This window comes from Procambarus clarkii, chromosome 11 (genome assembly GCF_040958095.1).
Source record: "Procambarus clarkii isolate CNS0578487 chromosome 11, FALCON_Pclarkii_2.0, whole genome shotgun sequence".
Lineage (NCBI taxonomy): Eukaryota > Metazoa > Arthropoda > Malacostraca > Decapoda > Cambaridae > Procambarus > Procambarus clarkii.
This window is the reverse complement of record NC_091160.1, coordinates 16736325-16763751: the sequence shown is the minus strand read 5'-3', so window position 1 is coordinate 16763751 and position 27427 is coordinate 16736325. Positions and strand designations below refer to the sequence as shown.

The 27427-nt window shown below is 44.3% G+C and overlaps 1 protein-coding gene across 1 annotated transcript in view; it reads left to right on the top strand.

Moving 5' to 3' along the window:
* LOC123758542 (uveal autoantigen with coiled-coil domains and ankyrin repeats) overlaps positions 1 to 27427 on the top strand; it is a 196957-nt gene that overhangs the window by 142983 nt on the left and 26547 nt on the right. The window contains exons 12-14 of the mRNA XM_069322922.1: positions 4244 to 4381; positions 15458 to 15655; positions 17180 to 17317. Of these exons, the coding sequence (XP_069179023.1) occupies positions 4244 to 4381; positions 15458 to 15655; positions 17180 to 17317 (474 nt within the window). The remainder of the gene's footprint in view (positions 1 to 4243; positions 4382 to 15457; positions 15656 to 17179; positions 17318 to 27427) is intronic.

Sequence of the window (27427 nt, the reverse complement as noted above, 5' to 3'; positions counted from 1 at the left end):
ATCCTCCTCATAATTTTTGCATCGTCGGCAAACATTGAGAGGAACGAATCTATACCCTCTGGGAGATCATTTACATATACCAGAAACAGTATAGGTCCAAGGACTGACCCCTGCGGGACTCCACTTGTGACGTCTCGCCAATCTGAGACCTCACCCCTCACACAGACTCGTTGTCTCCTGTTGCTTAGGTATTCCTCTATCCACCGGAGTACCTTCCCTCTCACTCCAGCCTGCATCTCCAACTTTCGCACTAGCCTCTTGTGTGGCACTGTATCAAAGGCTTTCTGACAATCCAAAAATATGCAGTCTGCCCACCCTTCTCTTTCTTGCCTTATTTTTGTTGCCTGGTCGTAGAATTCAAGTAACCCTGTGAGGCAGGACCTGCCATCCCTGAACCCATGTTGATGCTGTGTTACAAAGTTCCTTCGCTCCAGATGCTCCACTAGTTTTTTTCGCACAATCTTCTCCATCAGCTTGCATGGTATGCAGGTTAGGGACACTGGCCTGTAGTTCAGTGCCTCCTGTCTATCCCCTTTCTTGTATATCGGGACTACGTTAGCTGCTTTCCAAATATCTGGCAGTTCCCCTGTTGCCAGTGATTTGTTATACACTATGGAGAGTGGTAGGCTCAGTTCTCTTGCTCCTTCCTTTAGAACCCAAGGGGAGATTCCATCTGGGCCTATAGCCTTCGTCACGTTCAACTCTAGTAAACACTTCCTTACTTCCCCACTGGTAATCTCAAACTCTTCCAGTGGTTCCTGGTTAGCTATTCCCTCACTTACCTCTGGAATTTCTCCTTGTTCCAAGGTGAAGACCTCCTGGAATTTCTTATTCAATTCCTCACACACTTCCTTGTCATTTGTAGTGAATCCTTCCGCCCCTATCCTTAATCTCATAACCTGTTCCTTTACTGTTGTTTTTCTCCTAATGTGGCTATGCAACAATTTAGGCTGAGTCTTTGCCTTGCTTGCGATGTCATTTTCGTATTGTCTTTCTGCCTCTCTTCTCATCCTGACATATTCATTCCTGGCATTCTGGTATCTTTCTCTGCTCTCCAGTGTCCTGTTATTCCTATAGTTTCTCCATGCCCTTTTACTTTGCTGCTTAGCTAGCCTACATCTTTGATTAAACCATGGGTTTCTCATCTTCATTTCTCTGTTTTCCTTTTGGACTGGGACAAACTTGTTTGCTGCGTCCTTGCACTTCTGCGTGATGTAATCCATCATATCTTGGGCCGTCTTTCCCCTGAGCTCTGTTTCCCATGCTATATCTGTTAGGAATTTTCTTATCCCCTCATAGTTTCCCTTTCGGTATGCTAACCTTTTGGTTTCGGTATCCCTCCTCGAGTTCAATAACCCTTCTTCAATCAAGTACTCAAACACCAGTACACTGTGGTCGCTCATTCCTACTGGGTCATCAAAACCGATTTCTCTTATGTCGGAGTCGTTCAGAGTGAAGACTAGGTCGAGTCTCGCTGGTTCGTCATTGCCTCTCATCCTTGTGGGTTCTCCGACATGCTGCGTTAAAAAGTTGCTTGTCACCACCTCCAATAGTTTGGCTCTCCACGTATCCTCGCCTCCATGCGGTTCCTTGTTCTCCCAGTCAATCTTTCCGTGATTGAAGTCGCCCATGATGAGCAGGTGGGATCTATTTCTACAGGCAGCAGAGGCTGCCCTCTCAATTATAGTGTTAACTGCCTTGTTGTTGTTTTCATACTCTTGACTGGGTCTCCTGTCATTTGGTGGAGGGTTGTATATTACTGCTACTACTATTCTTGGTCCTCCCATTGTTATGGTGCCTGCTATGTAGTCTCTGAACTCCTCACAGCCCGGGATGGCCATCTCCTTAAAACTCCATTCCCTTCTCATGAGTAGGGCCACTCCGCCGCCTCCTCTACCTTCCCTCTCTTTCCTTATTACTGTATACTCCTGGGGAAACACGGCATTCGTTATGATTCCAGAGAGTTTTGTTTCAGTGAGTCCGATTTCATCTGGGTTAACTTCTTGTGCTCTTTCCCTTAGTTCACTTGTCTTGCTTGTGATCCCATCTATGTTCGAGTACATCACCCTGAAACTGACTCTCTTCTGCTTCTTTTCTGGGGGGGACCTTTGGGATCTGGGGTGAGTGGGAGCTGGGGGGACCTGGCATGGGGGGATTGGTGGAGGAGGGAGGGCTTGGGGTGGTGGGGGAGAGGGGGAGGGTACAGGGGGTGGATAAGAGGGGGAGGGTACAGGGGGTGGATAAGAGGGGGAGGGTACAGGGGGTGGATAAGAGGGGGAGGGTACAGGGGGTGGGTAAGAGAGGGAGGGTTGGGGAAGCATGGGGGGAGGAGAGGCTGTGGGGGATAGGGGAGATGGGGGGGCTTGGGGGGAGAGAAAAGGGTGGAGGGCTTGGGGGGGCGTGGGGGAAAAGGGAGGGCTGAGGTGGGTGAGGAAGAGGGGAGGGTTTAGGGGAGTGGGGGAGAGGGGAAGACTTAGGTGGGGTGGGGGAGAGTGGGGGGCTTAGGGGGGAGGGGGAGAAGGGAGGGCATGGGGGTGGGAGAGACGGGAAGGCATGTGGGAGAAGGGAGGGCATGGGGGATGGGGGGGGAAGGGAGGTCCTGGGGAGAGGGGTGAGGGGAAGAAGGGGGGTGAGTGGGGGGAGGGGGGTGGGTGGGGGGAGGGTGCCCTAGGTGGGTACTTAGTGGGGGGCTGACAGGGGATGGAGCAGGTTGGGTGTCTGTTGGGTAGAATGTGGGGGTGGTGCCCCAATCCCTGTGGCTGTTGCACTGTTTGAGGAGGGTTCTCCACTTCCCTCTGGGATTGTAGGGTTCTGGGTTGTGGTACTCTGATTTCCTTCTCTCTCCCTGCGCTCCTTCCTCGCGTCTGCTGTCCGTATTCTCTCTTCCCTTGTCATATCCCTCTGCAGGAATATTTTCTTGAACTTCTCTACACCTTTTAGACAACACTTCCTTGCTAGCAGTTCCTCTTTCGCGTGTGTGTGTGTGTGTGTGTGTACGTGTGTGTGTGTGTGTGTGTGTGTGTGTGTGTGTGTGTGTGTGTGTGTGTGTGTGTGTGTGTGTGTGTGTGCGTGTGTGTGTGTGTGTGTGTGTGTGTGTGTGTGTTACCGGTTACCTAACACATAGTAACTCTGATGCTCTTACTGGTCGCCCTGATGGTATCACAGTGAACACCTTGAAGAATGGCAAGCAGTTGGTATGGGACTACACGTGCAAAAAAACCCTGGCTAACACCTGCATTGACTTCATTGTTGCACAACCGGGTGGCGCTGCCACTCACAAAGATTCAGCCAAATCCCGCAAATAGAGTGAACTGGATCTCCACAACAGTTTTGTCCCCATTGCTTCTGAGACACTCGGCACGTGGGGTAAAAGTACCAGCAATTTTTTTAATGAACTGGGTTCTAGGCTAATTGAAACAACAAGAGGCCCTATACCAAATATACCGGCTTCATTTTCCAGCGCCTCAGCATGCCGATACAGTATGAAAATGCACACAGGGTATGCAAGGCTGGATACGTCAGCCGTCACTCCTCAGCAGGTTTGCAAAAGAGTTGGTTTGGTTTGTATAATGGTTTGTCTTGACAATAAAAAATATATTATTTTATGTGCATATCATTCAGTGACTCCCAGTCCAATTGGTAAGTGAAACAGATGATTGATTGGTTTATTGGATGATTAATAATTTTTCTAGGATTTTAACATCGAGCTCATTAGTGCTGAACAATTTTAAAATTTAATCTAGCTTTGGGGTTAGAAGAACAAATCTCAATTCATCTCTGGAACAGGGAAAACTTATACCGGATAGAGCAGTGAAGTGCAGCCCATCTCATCTCTAGAGGATGGAATGCTCTTAGTCTGTCTCCTATACTTTTGGTGTAAGAAGATTTCCTTGACATGGAACTATTCCAAGCAAGAGAAACACAATGAAAATAATAATATTCAAGTTGCTGAAAAAAAAAAATGAAACTGTTCCCTTCCAAAACACTTTCACTGAAACTGGACGCAGAGACACCAATACTTGACAAAGATCAGGAAAACGTTAAATTGACAATATTCTTATTAAAGCAGTTTATAAATAACAATGTACTGTTTCCTCGGTTAATGGTCTCATTCTTAAGTTTACATTAACATTTACTAACACAATGCTTAAAAATGTCTCGACTCAAGTGCTGGTAAATCTGATTATCTGAGCAAATCTATAATAATTGCATCATTCCATTTACAAACATTTATTCTTTGCAGGTGCAGCTAATAGAAAAAGAAAGACATTTATCAGAACAAAAAGCAGAGGACCAGCAGACTATCAGCATACTGACACAGGAAGTGGGTCGTCTGCTGCAGAGGGTGGCGGCTCAGGCCCATAGCCACACCACAACACAGGTAAACAACAAATATAATGCTACTAATTTTGTACAATTACCAAATTCAAAATTATAGACAATAATGTTAATTTGACAACGAATGATGGATTATTTATTGTATTGCTAAATTACTCATTCACTAAGTAAAAATACAGTATAATTTCCATATTTCTGAAGATATATTTGTCATAGGATTCACATGTAATCATTTGTTAGGTTGTGTTGGATCACTATGTCTTCTCTGTGGCATTTCGATAAGCTAACAGATGCTTTCTGTAATTATTTCTAATTTCCTATATTCCTCGACTGATATTAATTAGGAGGCAAAGAGTGCTAAGCCAGTGACTTAAAATATATACAGTTCTTGCCAACCAGAACAGAACATTAGCTCCCGGCCCCCACCTTTCTAACTGTCGGTCATCTAATCATTCCTGCAATTACATATGATCCCTTTCTTTCTTGTCATATCTGCTTTTATCACACTTTGGATGAAGAGTGTGGGACCCATACTCCTAGCAGTATGGGTTCGAGTCACTTCTGGGGTGTGAGTTTTCAGTTGCATATATGCCTGAGGACCATTCAGGCATGTTCGCATTTGTGTTCCTCACGTGTGCTCCAAAGAATGAGGTGATTTGATAAAATACAATGCCAAAAATTACCATCAGAGTGCCGACGGGCTGATTGAGAAATAGCCTCGACTACCATCAGCTTTTTTCCGGTCGTGATGGTCGAGGGGATAAGGTGCCCTGTACACCAGTTGCATAGTGCTCCTGGCAGTATGGGTTCGAGTCACTTCTGGGGTGTGAGTTTTCTGTTGCATGTATGCCTGGGGACCATTCAGGCTTGTTCACATTTGTGCTTCTCATGTGTGCCCCCAAAGAATGAGGTGATTTGATAAAATACAATGCCCAAGATTACCATCAGAGTGCCGGCGGGATGATGGGGAATTAGCCTCGGCTACTATCATCTTTGTCTGGTCGTGATGGTGGAGTGGTTAATGCGTCCTGTACACCAGTTGCAGAGTGCTCCTAGCAGTATGGGTTCGAGTCACTTCTGGGGTGTGAGTTTTCAGTTGCATATATGCCTCGGGACCATTCAGGCTTGTTCGCATTTGTGTTCCTCACGTGTGCCCCAAAAAATGAGGGGATTTGATAAAATACCATGCCCTAGATTGCCATCAGAGTGCCGGCGGGCTGATGGGGATTTATCCTCGGCTACCATCATTTTTGTAATTCTTATCCTCATGAGAGAGACAACAGGCACTCATGATCAAACGTTCATCGAAGCAGCCAGACAATGGGACACCATTGCACACCCTCAACCCCGACCACAAGTCCCAAAAGACCACAAGCAGACCCACTGGGATAGCCCCATAATGGAAAAGACTGTCACAGCAGTGATTGACAACGCTGATGCTGAAAACTAAGCTCGCCTCCTAGCGGTAACAGCACCTCACACCAGGGATTTTTTATTTGCTGTGCCCAATGCAGCCCTGGAAACTCGGCTCAGTCATGACGCTCTTCGCATTGGAGTTGCCCTTTATCTTGCCGCCCCCATCCTCACCGAACATAGGTGCATCTGCGAAACTGCGATGGCAGACCAATATGGTCGTCATGGTCTGGTATTTCGTAAATCACAGGGTAAGATTGCAAGACATGAAGAAGTCAACGACATCATCAAGAGGAGCCTCGCCACGGCCCGCTGCCCAGCACAAAGAGAACCAAACTTATTCAGACCTAATGGCCCTCAGAAGCGCCCAGATGGGGTCACCTTGCTTCCTTTGAAGGATGGTAAGCAAGTGGTGTGGGACTACACGTGCGCTGCCACACTGACCAGTACCTACCTCCACTACAGCACACGTGAAAGGGTGGTGCTGCTTCTTTCAGGGAATCGCAGAAAATTATTAAATACAGAGGTCTGGCACACTGCTACAGCTTTGTTCCGATCAGCTCGGAGACCCTAGGTTCGTGGGGAAAATGTGCATTGAATTTCCTGAAGAAATTGGGGGATAAATTGATCAGCGCTACAAAAGACAAGAGAGCAAAAAGTTTCTTGTTCCAGCGCCTCATTGTTGCGATTCAAAAGGGAAATGCCTGTTGCGTCTTGGGCACTAGTCCAACTTCAGAGGAATTCGAAGAAGTGTTTGACTTGCAACAATGATCGAACCTGTCCGTGACATTCATCAATGTTTCCCATTGTCGTGTTTTTCAAGAGATCCATAACCTTTAAGCACTTTTTGTATTATTTTTGTATCTACCCATATATATCTTGTAACCATCAAATACATAATAAAGCACAAAAAATAAAAAAAGGAAGGGGGTGGTAGGAGAAAAGCACACAGAAACTGTATTGGAGGGGATCTAAACATTCCCTCTAATGCGTTATGCGTGTGTGGTTTCCTCCGAGGCTATGGGTTCCCCTTCTTCCAGTTAGAGGTGGTACTATATATATATACATATATATATATATATATATATATATATATATATATATATATATATATATTGTCGGGGTTCACCTCCAATGAGAGGGGAATGGGGCGAGTAACAGTACACTCAAGGTCACTCAACGTAGCCCTGCGGGTCTTCACTCTATCCTCGCGGCGCCACTGTACGCCAGGAGAGTATCCCAGTCAATCCCAACTGGCCTCTGATCGAGAAGGAGTGGGAACACAACTTGTTCACTTAACTGTTGTATGCCCGCCCCGTCATAGGGCTCTACTACTAACCACAAGGTCGCCAACTGGTGTTTTCGGTGTCCAGTAACACGTCAGTGGTTTTGTTGAATTGTGGTAACAGTGGCGAGAACACACTCAATATGTCTGATATCAGGCAGGTATTTACTTCTATCACTCTCTGCTTTCAGGTATTACATAGCCACAAGAAATATGGAGGGGATGATATAAACACCAATGTACTTTGTATTTTACTTAAAACTCATTCAAAGACATCACAAGATTATATCAATAAGCAAACAGCTGTTTCAGGCGGGAGCCGCTCGTTCCCACACATATAATATGAACTGCCCAAGCCGGCAACGCTCCCCCTCTCGTCAATGTCAAAATCAGCTGGGCGACTAAAAGCGAGAATGACACTTTATCTGTTTGCTTGTTTTCCTGGCGTCACGCGCTCTGTTTCTTTAAGTTCTCAAAGATCACTAGAAAATCGAACACACAATATTTGTGACAACAGCACGTGAACACTTAGCTACACTGATCTTGTGCTCAATCAAACATTTCTATATTAAAGGGGACAATAATTCACTGTCATGGTATTACACACTGCCCTTCATTTAATGATAATGTATGCAAGTATATATCACTGGAGTTCTTAGTAATTCCTTTCGTGGGCAATAACACAATTAATCACTGCACACATGAATGATTATTCAATACACGAGCATAGACATATATATATATATATATATATATATATATATATATATATATATATATATATATATATATATATATATATGGATGAGTCAGACATCAATAATGGTAATAACATAGTTACTGGGCACATAGCCTAACTCCAAACACTGACATAATTATATATATATTCTCTCACTAAATGATCTTATCAACATCTCATGAAAGACGTTATCAACACAGTAAATTCATCAGTTACTCCGGGTGCCTGTACACACCAATAATAATCATAAATATCGTGGGTACTCTATGTAGCCCCACTGCACACTTGTGCCTTACTGTGACATAGGTGAGCCTTGCTCACGACATACAAAATACTCAGGCTAAATAATATAGCTGACTAAAGGGGAATTGGGAGGGAAACTAGAATCACCTACTTCCACCTATCCTCCGATGAGAGTTGAGTTGTAGCTCCTGGTCCTGGCTCATGCCTCGTGTAGGGAACGCCCCCACACACACACTGTCGTGTCCTCCAGGAACTCAATCAACGTCCCACCATAAGCGCGTCGTCTCCGTGCCTTTTCACTGCAGGTCCGTGCTCCTCCTCGACTTCAGTAGGGTTGGAGTCGGTCTCCCGGCCGTCAACTTCTCCTCCCAGCTACGGCTGCCCGCCTACGTCTCGGCTGCAGTCGTTCGGATTCCCGAATAGTTTTCTTCTTCCGCTGCTTCCCGGTGGCTCGGTCCAGCCACTACGCCGTCACAAACGGGTGAACTGCCTCAGACGTCGCATACGTCACTGCACAGACTTCACTTCTTCTTACACAGTACCTGTCCTGGAGCACTTGTTGCTCAATATCCCGTCGATTCCCTCTCTGGTCCAACACATGAACGAAGGAAGACCTCACAGAGTGCTGGCAGACTTCGGGTGACGCGTAAAATCCACGGGAGCGGGAAACAACTGTCAAACTGACAGGACCAATCTTCGCACGTCCAACCACCTTGACGTGTCGTGTCAGACTCATGGCGCCGCCGTGGCGCTCTGACCAGACCCCCCTTCCTTCGTGACGTCACATTCGCCACGGGAGGTTTTCATTGGCTCCCTGTGCCGCATTGCTGTCGGTGACCAATCCGGTGTCACTGACGTCACACAGTTTTAGCGGGAAAACAGAAGAGCCAGCGCCATATTGGCTTCCTAAAGGGCCTAAATCACAGCCCAAAATACTCTTCTTTTATAAATTTCTCGGCACTCCGAGAACACTACATTCCCCCACATATACCAAACTGATGCCTGCGACGTAGAGAACGCTCGGGTAAAGTGGACATGACTCTTACTGCAGGCGTGGGAGAAATATAAGGGGGGGAACACCGTCATAATATATATATATATATATATATGGGGAGAGAGTGCAAGATGGTTTCTTAAGGATCTTGGTTCCAAGCTCATTGACACCACAAGAGACTCTAGAGCAGCAAGTTTTCTCTTTCAGCGCCTCAGTATCGCGATCCAGAGAGGGAATGCTCGCTGCATCCTCGGTTCCTGCCCGGCGTCGAAGGAATTCGAGGAAATCTACAGCCTCTAAGAAGCGAATTTTTTTTTGTGTCCTCCTAATGTTAATTTATTGTATAAAATCAGATATGTAACTGTATAACCTTGCATAATAAAGTGTACACCATAAAAAAACTGGGGTGGTAGGAGAAGCGAACACTCTTACGTATTCAGAGTTAAATGGCAAGTTTTTCCCTGAATGCTCTGTGTTCCCTTCTCTGAGGCTGTGGGTCCCTATAATTGCACCAGAGGTGGTACCCCCCTATATATATATATATATATATATATATATATATATATATATATATATATATATATATATATATATATATATATATATATAACTGAAAACTCACACCCCAGAAGTGACTCGAACCCATAGTGCCAGGAGCACTCTGCATCTGGCGTACAGGACACCTGTACGCCAGATAAATCGGAATGAGGTGATTTGATAAAATACCTTGCCCAAGATTACCATCAGAGTGCCGGCGGGAGGGATGGGGAATTAGCCTCGGCTACCTTCCTCTTTTGTCCGGTTGTGTAGGTCGACTGGTTAAGGTGTCTTGTACGCCAGATGCAGAGTGCTCCTGGCAGTATGGGTTCGAGTCACTTCTGTTTCCATTTTAATTCTGCCAACCCCGACCAGCCCATGTTCATCCAGTACATTGTACCATTTTCTTTGACAAGTTGGGCGAGGCTTGCCCCAAGTGTGTGGCCTCCAACTTCAAAAAGACAGACAGACAGACATTCTCGCTTATATAGATGCATAAGATGAGGAGTACTTAAATAATGTGTGTTACCATAGCCTTCCAGTGAAACTGGTATGATATGTGTTGGCGACTTGAAAGCCGTCACACACACACACACACACACTTCAAAGCTGATGAATATCGTGAACACAGATGAGGATTGCAGAAAGTTACAGGAAGACCCTGACAAACTCTAGAAGTGGTTAGACAAATGGTTGCTGGAATTCATTCCCAACTAATGTAAGATAATGAGGATGTAAAGGGAGAGAGGAGACCAGAAGGCATCTACACCATATGGGAAAGGCAGCAACACGAATCAGAAAGACAATGGATCTGGGAGTGGATATAATTCCGACACTAACACCAGAGATACAAATGAACTGGATAATATTGGCATCATATGGGACGATGGCAAATATAAGAACATCGATTAGGAACCTGAATCAGGACTTCTTCATAGCAATCTACACAACATTTATTCGATCAATACTGGAAGATGCAGTTGAGAGAAAGCAGGACAATAGGACACAGGTGGAAGCTGGAAGCGCAATTGAGTCGAAGGGATGTAAGAAAGTAATCCTTCCCTGTATGGGTAGTTAACAAGTGGAATGCTCTAAAAGAGGAAATTATGAAAGTCACCTCCATCCACAACTTTAATGGCCGATTCGAAAGATAATTTGAAAGTCAGAGTAGTTGAGAGGTGAAACACAACAGGTAAAAGGCATAAAGCATGAAGGCGGGGGCATAAAGAGCTAAACCTCACTCCCCCGTAGACACTGATAGGTTAGTACTGATAGGTAAGAACTATTCTTGGTGATGTTACTGAACAATAATGAAAGGGTCGCCTTAAAATATTTTGTGTATAAGACTGGAATATATAGAGAGAGTATATTTTCGCAGATATTAGGTCAGTTCCAAGCCGATTAAATATAACCCTCGAGACAATCTTAAACCGCCCTAAAGGCATTTAACTACAAGAGCCTCACTGAGTATACTTAAGAACGTTAGAATAAAGGTAACTGCAGAAGGCCTATTAGCACATACGATGTAGCTCTTATTCATAACCACTCAATCCCAGTCAGATATATATATGTGTGTGTGTCTAACCCACGCTTGAAACAATCAAGGTACTCCACTTCTACCACGTTACGCGGTAATTGGTTCCACAAATCAACATCCCTGTTACCGAACCAGTATTTATTCAGGTCTTTCTTAAATATAACCTTATCCAATTTATACACAGTTTCGTATTCTATCTTGTGATGATGCTTGTAATAACCTATTAATACCCTCTTTGTTATGACCATTCATCCACTTGTACACCTCTATCATGAAACCCACAATTCTTCGCCTTTCTAGAGAATGTAATTTAAGCTTTGTTAATCTTTCCTTATATGACAGGTTTCTAATTTGGGGAATTAACTTTGTCATTCTACGCTGGACACGTTCTAGTAAATTTATATCCATTCTATAGTACGGCGACCAAAACTGAACTGCATAATATAAATGGGGACTAACCAGAGCAAGATAGAGCTGAAGAGCAACACCAGGTGTCTTGTTACTAACGCTTCGATTAATAAATCCCAGTGTCTTATTTGCCTTATTATGAACATTTATGCATTGATTTTTTGGTTTTAAATTCTTACTAACCATAACTCCCAGATCCCTTTCGCAAACCGACTTCACAATCTCATCACCATCTAGCTCGTATCTGGTAACTATCATCATTACCTAGCCTCAAAACCTTTCATTTGTCAACAGTAAACTGCATCTGCAAATTTTTTTACCATTTCAAAACCCTATTAAGACCGCCTAGAAGTGATAGCGAATCTGTTTCCGTGTTTATTTCCCTCCAGATTTTTGTAGCATCGGCAAATTTGCAAATATTTCTGCTCAAACCTGAATCAAAATCATTTATATTTATTATGAATAACAGAGGTCCCTGGACAGACCTTGAGGCACTCCACATACAACATTTTCCCAGTCTGACTTAATTCCATGTATACTAACTCTTTGTTTCATTGGGTATGGCCATGCCATACCTCGTAGCCTGGTGGATAGCGCGCAGGACTCGTAATTCTGTGGCGCGGGTTCGATTCCCGCACGAGGCAGAAACAAATGGGCAAAGTTTCTTTCACCCTAAATGCCCCTGTTACCTAGCAGTAAATAGGTACCTGGGAGTTAGTCAGCTGTCACGGACTGCTTCCTGGGGGTGGAGGCCTGGTCGAGGACCGGGCCGCGGGGACACTAAAGCCCCGAAATCATCTCAAGATAACCTCAAGATAGATGCCCTAATCTAACTTAATATAGCATTCCCAATACCATGAACCTCTATCTCTTTAATCGATCTTTCATGTGACAATGTATTAAAAGCTTTGCTAAAGCCTAGGTACACAACATCACAAACCTTACCACTGTCAACTGCCTCAACTATGCTGGAATAAAATGATAGCAAATTTGTTAAACATGAACAGCCGTTTGTAAAATCATGTTGTGAATTATTTATTAAATAACTAGCTGTACCCGACCACGCGTTGCTGTGGCTCAGCAACGCATGAGCGTTGCTGAGCCACAGCAACCTTTCCCTGTCTCCCAGTCCTCCCCACCATTCAACCTTTTCCCCGTCCCCTCATCCTCTCAACCATTCCTCACTCCCACGTCCCCTCATCATCCCCCACTCCACAGTCCCCTCGTCTTCATAACCATTCTCACTCCACCATCCCCTCATCCTCCCCATCATCTCCTACTCCCACGTCCTCCATACCTTTCCCCCTCCCCCTGTCTGTTGTTCTCCACACCATCCCCCAATCCCCTGTACCCTTGTCCTCCCCACTGTTCTTCATTCCCCTGTCCCTTCATGCCCACCATCCCCAACTCCCCCTTCCCCTCATCCTTGTCACAATTACCCCCAATTACCACCGCTGTTTAAAAAAAAACATGTTTTTACCTGTCACAGGTGTGGCATCTATACTTATACTCACGAAATGAACGGCATGGTAAACAACACAGCTCAATTCCAACACAATGTCACATAAGATAATTAAATCAAAATGAAAATAAATCAAAATCTATGAAAATTTAATATGTCAATGCAATCGGAAACATTGAATTGGAATCGTAAAATATTTAGTATAGTGTGTGTTGCTCTTACGTGCAACATATGGCGTTGTTTCTTAAAAAAAAGAATCTTTTTACCTGTCACAGGTGGCATCTATACTTATACTAAAAAAATAAATGGTATGGTAAACAACACAGCTCAATTCCAATGCAATGTCACACACAATGATTAAATCAAAATGAAAATAAATCGAAATCTATGATAATTAAATTTATCAATGCAATCAGAAACATTGAAATGGAATTGTAACATATTTGGTATAGTGTCGTGACGCTGAACCCCGGTTCATTCCGAACACAGCGAATACACAACACATAACACCTTGCCTCAGCAACCGTTACTACCAACGTGTACTCTTACACACACCAGACCCTTGAGGCATACCACTCGGTTTGTACTGGAACACAATGAATGAACATATGGAAGGTATTTAAAGGCCGTCGGGTTTTGTCATTTAATTACAAAGAATAGACTCTGACAAATAAATACATATTAACATACTCTATTAGGTCAATACACTTCCAATACCCATAGACCACTTGACCTCCGCGATCACCACACACACTCGTAACTTCCACCTAAGTCCCTAATATGGAATGATTACTACAACGCTCCACCCGGTTAGTCTTACATTCAATACTCACATACTGCAGACTTAACTTGGTCACTAAGATCACAACAGGCTCTCGCATAGCTGTCTGCTACACTTCGCTGCTGCCACAAATGGAGACCTCGGAGGACTTGCCAGTTCAACTCCCACAACAAGACTGACTCCAGTCAGCCATGGCCTCAAACATTTCACCCCGCCTCTCAAGGAAGGTATAATCCGATTAACCTTATCCCTAGAGCGGTAACCTTGATCCTAGAAGCCTGACGAAGAATAATTCCTCTTTCCAGGAATTATTAATTTGGCTAAACAGCTTCGGTCTTAATCCATTGACCTTTCTTAGATATGTGATCCATAGTCTGTCTACTTACATGTACTTCCAATCATCATTCGTTAAGTGTTGTAGTAATGATCCTCTAGCTAATAATTCCTACTAACTTGTGGATTACAACAATAGCGTGTGTTGCTATTACGTGCAACAGATGGCAGTGTTTAAAAAAAAGCATGTTTTTGCCTGTCACAGGTATGGCATCTATAGAGTAGGTATATAAAAACATGCACATATGCGAATGACACGTTGTGTCAAAATTTAAAAGCAATTGGTGAAGAACTTTCAGAGCTTACTGTGTGTGTTGCTCCACTGTCCAACAGATGGCGCCGTTTTTCAAAAAAGCATGTTTTTTTCTATCACAGGTGAGGCATGTATATAGTAGGTATATAAAAACATGCACCTATTTGAATGCAACGTTTTGTCAAAATTTCAATTTTCAAAAAATTACCCTCAAATGAAAAACACATGAAAAACACAGTTTTTTTCAAAAGAAGCATGTTTTTTTTCTCGTCACAGACGTGACATCTATATATGTATATAAAAACCTGCTCGGATGCGAATGGAACATTGTGTGAAAAATTCAACGCAATCGGTTAAGAACTTTCGGAGATTAGCGATATTGAACAATCGATCATTTACATTTTTATTTATATAGATGTTTTTCAAGATGAAGACGAATGATGTTTGCAGATATCAATTCAAGTAACTTTGCCACAGTTGATGTTAGGCTAAATGGCCAATAGTTTGACGCAAGTGATCTCTCTCTTTTCTTAAAAATTGGTACCACATTAGCAACCTTCCATGACTCTGGCACTCTGTCTGACTCTAATGATTTGTTAAAAATGGTAGACAATGGCTCCCAAAGCGCCTTTTTGCATTCTTTAAGCATATGTATACATCCGTATTAGTGAGTCACTCTTAGACTTACATCCAGGTTTTCAATTGAACCTCTCATGTGTAACCTGAGTTGAACTACGCTCCTGACCTGGTTGGGTCAGGATTGTTCGATGAGTGTCTCTAGACATCTGATGTGAACTTACAGGTGGTCAATCCAAGTTCAGAATAACCTTGAGGGTGGAGTTCTGATGAATGCAGTGACAGGAACGGTCTTTGAAGCCTGGGATGATGACGATAATGAGGTCTGAGACTCGTTTAATGCCAGGGGGGTGGGGGGAGCTCCTTCCTTACCTTCCAGAGGGAACTCCCGCTCGTGTGGCTTTTAAATATGTTTACTTCACAATATTCTTTAGACAGTTATATGAATTGAATTACAGAAAGAAAAAGATGCTTATAAAGTAATGTTATGAAAATTTAGTCATTGTATATGTGAAACGAAGCCTAATGTAGGTGATACGTAAATGTAAAATATTCCAGGAGCTGGAGAGTCGAGTTCGACTACTGCTCGAGCAGGACGATAACAACAAGCACACCATTGATGCACTTAGACAACAGATAAGTCAGATGTCACAGCAGGACGACAACAACAAGCACACCATTGATGCACTCAGACAACAAATCAGTCAGATGTCACAGATGTTCAGTGAGAGAGACCAGAAAACAACAATTAATCAGGCAAGCAAATGCATTATTTGTATTGTTAAGTATAAATTTTGTAAACACACATATTTTTGATGTGATATAACTGGATCATAGCATAATACTAATATTTTATCTATAGGATTTATAGGGTTATGTGGATAAGTTACTTATTTATTTCTGCAAATGCATTATTTGTATTGTTAAGCATAAATTTTGTAAACACATATTTTTTGATGTGATATAAATGGATCATAGCATAATACTATTATTTTGTCTATAGCATTTATGGGGTTATGTGGATAAGTTAATTATTTATTTCTTTAAAAGCAAGTGGAATACAGTATATATTTTACTTGGTCAACAAGGTTCACACAGTGGGAGGGAGGTTAATTTATTTTGGTGACTACATTTAAGATCATCCAGTTCTTTAAGTTTTATTTAATTTGAGAATTAATTTATTTATTTCTTAAAACACTAGATTATGTAACATGTTTGTTAGTAAACTTTAAAACAGCTTAGGGGTTAAGGAGATCCATAGACCAGAGCATGCGCCAAGGATTAAATGACTGCCTCTCTCAAGGCTGTCACTGCTGGAACCATCTCTCTTGCTGGTAGAATTTTTATTATATTTGGAAGTCCCAAATTTGTTGTGTAATTAAAGAATCTCACTTTTAGCAGTTGTTACTTTCAGTTTGAAAGTTGAAAAGATGTTATTATAAAATAAAATAAAATAAAATGTTTATTTAGGTAAGGTACATACATACAATAAATTATTACAAAGATTGGTTGACTTATAGGTAGAGCTAGTACATACAATGCCTAAAGCCACTATTACGCAAAGCGTTTCGGGCATATTCTCACTTTTGATTATGGGGATGTCCTGTAGCCCAACCACACTCATGCCCAGCAACTTATATACACAAGACATGGCCAGAACCTCGTAACATGCTAGGTACTTATCAACTGTGAGGCGGAAAACAGCGTAGTTACCTTAAACGAGGCTGTTGGGTCTTAAGACAGCTAATGTAGTGATTTTGTCAAGATCAATGTAGTGATAGAAACATGGGCTTTGTTAATATCCATAATGACGAGCCGCCTCCGCCCTCCCACACTTCCTGACTCTTTAACCAGTGCCAGATTTTAAACCTGTTAATGATTATTTAAGAGTGGTCACTAAATTCTAATTTATTAAACAATCAAATTAATGTTATTTACTCGATAAGTTAATAAAGTATTGGGTTTAATATCCTCATCTTAGTTTAGTGACGAGACGTAAAAAGAACAACTTCAGGTTCTCAATTGTCTCGTGGCGCGGTATGAACAGCTGGCAACATCCATAAGAGATTATTGCATCAGCCCATAATGTATATTACTGCGTATTATTATTATAATTTAATTATGTTATTGTAAACAGAAGACATACTTCGTAGTAGTTTAATTTAATATTTCGTATTTTTAATGCTAATATTTAGCATTAAGTGTTAAATGTAGAAATTATTTCCCATAACGTTCACAGTGAGGATAGTAGAAAAAATGAATTTAATCTGACCCACACAGAATGTGCATCACAGGACAGTTAATGAATTATTGGAACAAGGGAAGCTAAAACAAGAGACAATCAAGGGCCTTGAGAACAAGATCGAAGAGATGAGAGAAACACAGAGTGAGTATGAACAACGCATATCTTCGTATCAGGTAAGATCAATTCCCTCACGAGTGAATAGTTTGTTTATTTCTATAAAAAGATAACAGTGAACAAATCCACAAGGGCCTTGATGAGGATTCGAACCTATGTGCTGGATGTTCCCAGACGCACTCTAGTCAACTGTACCACGACATGGAAAAATAATTGCAATCGATAGGGTCGTCTAGAACGACCCCCAGAGGTTCATACTCACGATCAACCGCCTATTTCAGTCCAACAACCCTCCCTTGGTGAATACATGTTTGTATTGCTGCTCGAGCCAGCAGCAATACAAACACAGCAGACCTCAACCACCTCACCACCCAACGAACCTATTCCACCCCAGATACCCACACCACAAATCCAGGAAATAGCACAACCAGCCACTACAACACCAACCACAACTACCCACAGCTCGTCCACCCCCCCCCCACCCCCCACTGGCTCACTTATAATACGGAAGCTGACCCTCAACAAGACCCAGTACTCATCCGCCTCAACCTCATGCTCGCTCCCCTCGGACGCATCAGTCGACATCATGGACTCAACGAATGAGAGCGACACAAAAGACCTAGACCCCTCTTCTAGGATAGCAGGCAGGGACACAATGACAATCCCTACCTATCACAAGACCGTAGACACCCAGCCTGATGCTTCCAAAACATGCGCGACCTGAAGGAAAGGGGGGCAGAAGGGGCAGAAACTTGAGCTGGTGCCATCCACCCTACGGAAGAGGGACAAATAAGTCACTAAACCTCAGGTTAACCAAGACGCATCACCTACCCTACCATTACTAAATGATAATGGACCTTAAGATTGTCCAAATTAACGCATGCCACTCCTTCAACATATACTTTTTGGAACTCAGCAAGGACACCTCGAGTCACTCCTGCTGAGCAAAACTTCAGTACACCCTGACCAGCATATCAAGATACAGCACTACACAGTGATTGGGAGGAACGTTGGGTCCGAATAGAAGAATGGCAATTCTGGTGAAAGTGGGCTGCCCATTTTCCACCATACACCTTCATAACGAGAACGCCTTGGCGATCGATCTGACCACCAATCACGACCCGCTGGCAGTATTGACGGCCTACATTCCACGAGGCCAGTATGACATACCATCAAGGGCGATGCGCAAAGTTCTCAACAGAAACATACCGACAATCCTAATAGGGGCCTTTAATGCCCACCACGCAGCATTCTTCAACACCCCCACCGGTAGAGACGACATCAGAGTTAGACTCCTGTTCAACCTCATGATGGCAAGAAATCTAACCTTCCTCGGCTCTTTCTTCCACCCCTTCATTGGTGCCCGCCCGGGAACCCCCAATTTAGTACGGTCGATTCACGTACGTAACAAATGTCACACCAGAATCAGCCCAGGTGGAGACGTGGGATCTGACCACATTCCAACAATTATCCAGCTCCAAACTGCCCTTTTAGGATCTTTGGCAATCCTAGACTCAACCTCAGCACCCTCAGACTCCGCTTCTAAATGGAATTCGTGTGGGAGGATCCAGTAATCGATCTCTACGACTACCCTGCCCAGGACATAGATTCAGCAGTGAGCCCTCAACATGCCCGCATCAAAGAAACAACCCTGGCAAACTGCGACCTCACCAACATCAGAGTCGTCAAAATCTTCACCCCAACCACGGAAATCAAGGAAAGGATGAGGTTATATCAGCAAGAATGCGCCAGGCGTACTAACATAGGCCACCCATCACTGCACATGCTACAGGCCCTCAGATGCAAAGTAATGGGCCACATTCTACTCCATAAGCGCCACATCTGGGGCGCCCTAGTTAATCAGGCCACCCAATATAAGAGAGAGAACCAGCCGCTCTCTGGAGGAAGATAAAAAGTCTCCTCGGCTCATCTAAAACCCCATTCTCCCACCTTACCCACTCCCTTTCCAGCCCATTGTCGTTGTGAAGGGGCTTGGTAGGCGGCTGCCGAGGTGTGATGGTCCATGGGGTGGTTCCCTGTCCTTTTGAAGCTTTACATGCTCCTGCTGTCATCTTCACTATTTGTGCTGGTCTCTATTTCCTCTTACTTGGGTTTCAATTTTCCTCCCCCATCTTCTCCATTCTCATTGTCTTTCTCGCTGACCTTTTTGTCATTTTGAATATTCTTTCGGACATCTTCTATTTTGATGCCCAGGTGTTTAGGAAGGCACACTCTCTCACCCATAGAACTGTGGTACCTGACGTTGCAAGTGAGGGGCCACTTTTATTGTCAAACCTTGCCTTCGTTACTAAACCCGATCTCGACGGACTGACGGTTCTTAAGGTGGCGATTGTGGGGCATATACTCACGAAGCACCACTGGGGGCCTCCGCTTGTTTCGTGTTGGGTGTCCTATCCCCTAATTGTGGTTCCATGGTGTGTATGGGGGGTCATTCGTGAATTAAATTATTACCTCCTCGTTTTTATGCCCCTCAATGATCCTCTTATAATTTCCCTGGCTCATTGGATGGGTGACCAATCCCCCGAGTCAGACTGTGTTTGAAGACCAGGCTCTGTAGCCCCCACTACATTGGGCCCAGACCAAGCTGCTTCTTTGACCCTCCCAATTACCCCCCCACCCCACCCTCCACTCCCATCCCTTCTCTTAGGTAGGGTTGAACGAATTGGTGACCTCGGTGACCTCCCATTGGTGACCACCTTATCACCTGGAGTAACTCGTTCTCTCATTGTGACAACTGTATCTTTTACCTCCCACCCTCCTCTTACAAGGGGACTCGGCGATGAGTACCCCACAGATGCACTCACATGATTCCTTCCAGTGCTAATACATTCCACGCCTTATTTTGTCCTGCTAAGTGGACTAAATACTTTGATCTCAACCATCTGGATTCTACACTTCTTGACGATTTCAACCTCCATAAACACCTCGCTGACTCAGTGGATTCCTCTGTTACTTTTAACCCCCCCCCCCCGTTTTGGTACACCTGTAATTGTTGCTCCTTCTCAGGATGCAGCTGCCCACTTACCCACATTGTCCAGCATTTGAGAGACCCCTGTTAGGACCAAAAATGTCTGGTTAAATGTCAATATTGGCACTGTTCTCCTCTTGCACCATGTTGCAACTGGCGTTAGAGACCTGGAAGACTGTCACGAGGATATTAAGCATATCCTCGAAGCCCAAGGCCATTCTGTCCTCCAGGCTGATACGTTCACTCGACCCCCTCGTGGTCGTCGTTATCAGCCTCTTCGAATTGTGAAGATCACTTCTGATAGTAGGACCCTTCTGCCTTCTGTAATTCTTGCTGGTGCCAGACTGTTCAGGAGTCTGGAATGTTCAGGAATATATTCCCTCTCCTACACTTTGCAATAAGTGCTGGAAATTTAGGCATGGTGCCCTCAAAAGCACAAATGCAGAGTCTCTATGCCCAATGTGTGGGGACTCAAGTCATTCTAAGATGGAGTGCTCTTCTTCCCAGGCTCACTGCCTCAGTTGCGGTGACGCCCATCCTATCTTTTTTTTTTGAGATATATACAAGAGTTGTTACATTCTTGTACAGCCACTATTACGTGTAACCTTTCGGGCAGGTCCCTGGAATACGATCCCCACCGCGAAGAATCGTTGTTACAACCAAGTACTCATTTTACTGTTGCGTTAAACAGAGGCTACAGTTAAGGATTTGCGCCCAGTAAATCCTCCCCGGCCAAGATACGAACCCATGACAAAGCGCTCGCGGAACGCCAGGCGAGTGTCTTACCACTACACCACGGAGACTGTACCACCTTCTCCCGTGCATGTATACACATCAAATTTGAGGAAGTTATCCTTAATTTGAAGCACCACGATCGTTTATCCAGGCCGTCCTCCAAACAAAGACCCAAAAGGGATTCATGCACCCGCCAAACCCCTGTTTATGAGTGAAACACGGTTTACACATGACTCACAACTGATTTCGTTTTAACACTTCTGGAACAAGTGCTTCACTGACGAATTTTGTTCAAATCACAACGCTGTATATGCTTTACTCACGTACTACAAATACAAATAATCGCCAACAGAACCTAAACACCTAACCTAACCTATGCGTATATTTGCACAATATGCCAATATATTACAATATTAATTTATATTTGAGAAAATTCCCGTTATGAATGAACAGCATGTAAAAATTTTAGGAATGTGTCTGTGGGGTCAACCTCTGGATGTAAAGGATTTGAGTCGAGGACGGGTTGCGTTTATCTTTTCCTGAGGCGAGACGCCAAGTCTCTCCTATTTTACTAACTTAACTTATTCTTGTGCGTTGCGTTCTAACTCTTCTCGACCTTAACTCCTTTCTCAGTCTGACACCGTTTTCAGGCCTTGGATCCGGACATGCTCACCGATTCTTTCCCTGCTCCTGTACGTTCTGAACCAAGGAGGGGGGCCGTGTATCCTGTGTCTTCTTTCCCGTCTTCTCTCGATCTTTCTTCCCAGTCCTGCCTCTTGGCTCTCCATGCCCCCTGTCTGTCCAGGCTGTTGTCCATCATCCTCCCAGCAATCATCATGTTGATCGCTCCCGTTCTCCTCCTGTTGAGACTACGGAGACTATCGCCCAGTAAGTTGCTGCGCTTTCTTCCCCACCCTACGATTCCGACTATCACTGTATCCTCCTCCCATTTCGGTGGTCGAGCCCCCTGTCCCGGCTTTGGAGGTTACTTTTGCCCTCGATTCTCTCTCGGGTGCTGTCCTTGCTAAGGTGCGCTCCTCTGTTTGTGCATCCCCCCCTTGCTCCTGATTTCCCTGACCGCCCCTCTCCATTGCCTCCTCCACCTCTGGACCCTGTCCGTCCGCCTCTGGTCCGTCCTCCCACTCCCTTGCCTCCATCGTCATTGCTTAATTTACCCATGCCCCCTAACCCTGATGGCATTGATAAAGACCTTCTTTAGTATTCTGTGTTCTTCTTTGCCTTTGTCTCTTCATTGTTCTCTGTTTCTGCTCTCTCTCCTTTCGACAATGTCTATTCTTCAAGGAAATATTCGTGGATTTTATGCTAACTTCCTGAACTCCAACTTATTACAATACAGTTTTCACTGCTTAGTGTATGTCTCCAGGAGCCGATGCTTGGTGCTTGGATCACTTTCGTGGTTATGGCCATCTCTGCCCTCCCCCCCCCTCCTCCAGCTTTTGCTGGGGATTATAACTCTACTGCTCTCTTGATTCGTACTGATTCCCCTCGTCCTTCTGCTTTTTCCGCCGCCTATCCAATGTTCTGGGGCCATATTTTCGTGCGTAAACGGTATACAATCTGTTCCATTTATCTTCCCCGAAATGTCCCACTTTCTCTTCCTGATCTTAAGCACCTGTTGGTCTAATTACCAGAGCCTGTGCCCCTATTGGGTAATTTTAACTGTCGGCATACCCCTCTGGGGTGATGCTTCACACCCGGGGCCGCCTTCTTGAACAATTTGTCCTCTTTTCTTCTCTGTCTCTTCTGAATTCTGGTGAACCCACTGATGTGGATTCCCGGCTCGTTTTTTCTTTATTAGATTTTACATGGCGGGTTCTTGATGACCTCCATAATAGAGACCATTTCCCCATCCTTATTACCTTCTTCTCTTTTCACCTTCCCCTCACCTTCCTTAGGTGGCAGTTTGCCAAGGCTAACTGGAATCTATTTACCTTACATACTACTCTTTCCGACCTCTCCTCTCTGCGTCTCCCTTGTGCAATCCTCTTTTTCATGACACCGTATATGACTCTGCCCTCCGCTCTATTCCTTGCTCTACCTCCCGGGGCATGCGGAGGTGCATTCCCTGGTGGAATACAGACTGTGCTCGGGCTGTCCGTTGTAAGCGTGCAGCCTGGAAGAAACACCGATGCCGACAGACGGCCGATTCTTTTATTTTGTTTCGGAAGGCGAGTGCGGTGGCCCGTTGGACCATTCGTACAGTGAAACGTGAGAGTGGACATCTTATGTCACCACCATTATGTCCAATACTCCTCTGCCACGGACCTGGAAGAAAATAAGTAAGATAGCGTTTAAGTTTGTTCAAGATTAAACCTCCGTGATACTCTTGTGGCGGATCCAATGACGGTCTCAACCAAACTGGTTTCCCACTTTTCGACTGTTAGCTCCGGTTCTTATCTTCCTCAATCCTTCCTTCTTCGTAAGCCGGTTCTTGAATTTCTTTCCTTAGACGTCTGCACTCATCTCTGACTTCCTTATAACGATCCCTTCTCTCTTTCCTAACTTCAGTCCACCCTGACCTTCTGAGGTGCTAAAGCAGTGGCTCAAATGACAGTCATTATGAGATGCTTCGCCATCTCCCTCCGTGTGCGTCTCGGTATTTACTAAATCTGTTTAGTGCGTCGCTGCCCCATGCTCCGTCGATGAAGTCTGGTTCGTAACAACGTGACTAAAGCTTTTACCCCTCCTACAGTTCCTTTTCTTTGAACACTTTTCTTCACACTCCCGCTTTCATCTTCACCGATGGGTCCATTTTCATCTTCACCGACACACCTTAATGTGTCGCCTGCCTCCAGAGACTAGCATCTTCACAGCCGAACTTTATGCTATTCTCTATGTTCTTCATCAACTGCTTTCTCGCTGTCAATCCTCCTTGTTGTTGTAGTTGACTCTTGCAGTGCTCTCATAGCTCTGGAGTCCTTTAATTCAGTCCATCTGGTGATAGTCGAGATTCAATATTCGCTGTGTCTTATCTCCAGTAGATTTAAGACAGTGGAATTTTGCTGAGTTCCCAGACATATTGGTGTGTCCTTAAATGAACACATTTAAGGACACACCACACACTCATTCCTTAGCAACGTCATACACGTTGTCATATCTAAACCTGTTGGCCTGTTGGTACGAAGCACGACGAAGTGATCCGAAAGGTAAAAGAAGAACTGGCCAACACGAGGGGTTGAGAATAGGAGTGGAAGATAGTGACCACCCTAAGTAAAACACAGCTCTGCTCGATAGGATGCTGGGCCAGCATGCTGGGAGCCATTAATATTGGAAGCACTCTGACGCAGGTCCAGAACTCAACCACGATCCTAGGATATGACATATCTCGGTTACTAAACTCCGATGAACACATCAATAAAAAGTCGGGATGGCCACGGCGCGGCTCGCCAAGCTTTACCGCTTCCATCAGGCACCACAACACGTGAAACTACACCTCTCCAAGGTGCTGATCAGCCCCTCCTGAAGTACCTGTACACCCTGTTCACTCTAGCCAAAAAATCTAAAATGTTTAAGCTGCAGCACGTTCAGAACAGAGCGTTGCGATTTGTGGCTAGCATATTGCTTATGGACAGGGAAATATAGACACCGACAACCTACATACCAGATTGAAAATGGACCCACTGAACGTTCGCCTGCACAGCCTCTCGATCAAGCAGCTACACAAAATGAAGAGCATGTATCTACCCAACCGTGATGACCCCTTTGTGATACATAATACAACTATCTATGAAATACCCGTCCAGCCCCACAGGACAAGGAGAATGTCCCTACAGTAAAAAGTACGAAGATATATACATAGCAGGGGCTTCCCACGACCAAGAGTTCTGAGTTACCTGCCAGCCGAGGATGAGTGGGAACCACCAGCTCCATTGTTCACCTAAGTCCCACTACCAGAAGATTGAAGTCTAACACATAAGCCCCAATTTCCAGACAAACCATTGAATTAAACCTGCGAATGCACAGCTCTCCGGGAACCACTGCGACGAGCCGGCTGCACGTCATAATATTAAAAAACAACGAGCACCACACAAATCACAACATCCCAGATCACACATCACCACAAAACCACACCACAGTATCACCTCTCACCAAAATACCCAGAACAGTTGGGCCACTCACCTGTTCTCCCCCTCTCTACCTCCTCTCGCAAAACCCTTTCAAGTTATCCTGCATCCTCACAGCATCCTTCTTTCCCCACTTACCACCCCTGGGGTCTTTGGATTAGAACCTGGAGTGTTATTGCCACAACGAGGAACTAGATGTTCAGGTTCTGGGAACATCCAGCGTATTGGTTCGAACCCTCATCAAGGCCCTTGTGGATTTGTTCATTTGATATATCACGTTATTGTGATTTCTGTGTGTGAAGATAACAATGATGTTTTCTCGTATTTGGTGAGTAATATTTCAACCAATGATTCGTGGGATTAAGAGAAATATAGATAAATATGAAATAGTCATGACTATTTTAAAAGATGCTATGGTTAGTGCATTCAATATTATATACATTTTATTTTCATACCAATTCCTAACAAACTCTTTTCGTGCTAAATGTTTCGTTATATTGCATTTATTAAAAATATCTAGAAGCATTATAAATAAGACATCTAATATTATTTTTCTACTTAAATTGCACTTGCAAGGCCCCATTTATATTATGCAGTAAAATTATGGTCATCTTGCAATAAAATGGGCAGAATTTTCACCTGAACGTATAGATAGAAGAATGGGAAAGTTAATCCCAGGATTTAGATACCTCCAATATGATAGATTAAACATAAATATAAATTGATGAAAGGATATAACAAATGGGAGAATTAATAAGAGTGCTAAATATATCAAGACAAAATAGAGCACGAAACTTTGAATACAATGAAGATAAGTTTAAATTCAGAAAATATCCGTGTAAATTCTGGATTGGGATTCGAGTTAGAGATTTATAGAACAAATTACAGTGTAAAATAACTGGTGTGTGATTGCTAGATTGTGCAAGCTTAGGTTAAAGATGTATATCTCTAAGAGAATGTCTGCCTTGTTGTCTGTTAGAGCTTCACTAAACATAGCAGGATTAATGGTGATTTTATCGGGAATGACCTAAGGAGTCGAGATCAACCCAGAGCTCCCTTATAGCAGGAGGGGGGAGACTGGCCTGTAAGGTTTTGAGGAGGACGAGGGGACAGGGGAGTGGGGGATGGTGGGGAGGACGAGGGGACAGGGGAGTGGGGGATGGTGGGGAGGACGAGGGGACAGGGGAGTGGGGGATAGTGGGGAGGACGAGGGGACAAGAGAGTATGGAGAATGGTGGGGGGGGGACAAGGAGACAGGGGAGAAGGGAATGGTGGGGAGGACGACAGGAAGGGATAGAATGGGGGGGGAATGGTGGGGAGGACGAGGGGATGGGGGAGTGGTAGATGGTGGGGGAAGACGAGGGGACAGGGGAGTGGGGGATAGTGGGGAGGACGAAAGGTCAGGAGAGTAGGGAATGGTCGGGAGAACAAGAAGATGGGGAGGAGGGAATGGTGGGGAGGATGGGGTACAGGGGAGGGTTGCTCTCCCAACCCAAAAAATCAACTCACTCAAACACAAATATAAGCATGAACAGAGTATGTCAAAATTGTCTTTGAAAATGTAAGAATTGTCTTGCAAAACGCTTTTAGGCGTTTGACCATAAAGTATGAAAATAAACTTTGGAGAAATAATTTTATCAACTACCCCCGACAGTGAAGTAAAACATAAGAAACATTGAGAAGATTCGTGTTAGAATCATTAATCTTACCCTTTCGGTCATATTCAACAATATATATTTACATTGGTGTGTTCAGGCAGTAGGTTTTCTTTTAAACATATCTGATTGAATATGACCGCATATTCTGTATTTACTATCTTCTGGTTTAGGGCGTGTATACCTCTAACTATTATTCTTGCAACAGGGTTTAGTTGAAAGAGGAGTTCTCCAAAACTCATGTTCGTTTTTCAAGGAGTAGAAAAAGTGAGTTATTATAGAATGTATTACACTTATTATACAACTAGCTGTACCCGGCCACGCGTTGCTGTGGCTCAGCAACGCAGGTGCGTTGTTGAGCCACAGCAACCTTCCCCTGTCTCCCAGTCCTCCCCACCATTCCCCCTGTCTCGTCCCCTCATCCTCTCAACCATTCCTCACTCACCTGTCGCCTCTTCCTCCCAACAATTCCCCACTCCCCCATCCCCTCGTCCTACTCACTATTCCTCCCCTTCCCCGTCCCTTTGTCCTCCCCAACATCCCCCACTCCAGCGTCCGCTCGTCCTCCCCGCCATATCCCACTCCCCCATCCCCTCACCTTCCTTCCCATTCCAACCGCCCCCGTCCCCTTCACCCTTTCCACCAACCCAAACTCCTCTGTCCCCATGTCCTTTCCACCATTCTCCATTCCCCTATCCCCTCGTC